This window comes from Protobothrops mucrosquamatus, unplaced genomic scaffold, assembly GCF_001527695.2.
Source record: "Protobothrops mucrosquamatus isolate PMUCROS unplaced genomic scaffold, P.Mucros_1.0 scaffold2162, whole genome shotgun sequence".
NCBI lineage: Eukaryota > Metazoa > Chordata > Lepidosauria > Squamata > Viperidae > Protobothrops > Protobothrops mucrosquamatus.
In genome coordinates, this window is record NW_015388258.1 from 154,889 (window position 1) to 155,342 (window position 454).

The 454-nt window shown below is 67.0% G+C and overlaps 1 protein-coding gene across 2 annotated transcripts in view; it reads left to right on the top strand.

Annotated features, from left to right (window-relative positions):
- The first annotated feature begins 236 nt into the window (after positions 1-236).
- The window catches only part of ST8SIA2 (ST8 alpha-N-acetyl-neuraminide alpha-2,8-sialyltransferase 2), a 14,249-nt gene continuing 14,031 nt past the window's right edge, over positions 237-454 (top strand). For both annotated transcript variants that reach the window (XM_015824219.1, XM_029285744.1), the window contains exon 1: positions 237-334. In XM_015824219.1, the coding sequence (XP_015679705.1) occupies positions 237-334 (98 nt within the window). The remainder of the gene's footprint in view (positions 335-454) is intronic.

Here is a 454-nt window from a genome sequence, read left to right on the forward strand (position 1 = left end):
GGCAGTTTCCAAACTCCAGAGCTCCGGGGACCCCCTTCCTCGGGGAGCGGGGGGGGCGTTCGGGATCAAAAGGAGAGCCGCCCCACCTTCTTCGACCCCCCCCCTCAACAACACACCGTTTTCTGCAGTTCAGCCTCCTCCCCCTCCTCTCCCCCTCCTCCTCCTCCTCTTCCTCCTCCTCCTCCTCCATCCAGCCGCCCCTCGGATCTTGTCGCGGCCGGGCTGGCCCCGGAGCCATGCCGCTGCCCTGCCGGAGCTGGACGCTGGCGCTGCTCACCCTGCTCGTGGGAATCCTGCTCTTTGCGGACATCGCCGAGATCGAGCTGGAGATCGGGTACGAGAAGTGGCGCGCGAGAGGGGCAGCCCACCCACCCACCCACCCTAGCCCCGCATCCCCCCATCAGCCAGCCAGCCAGGGGTCTCTTCTCTTGGGGCTGCTTAAGAACAGTTTGGG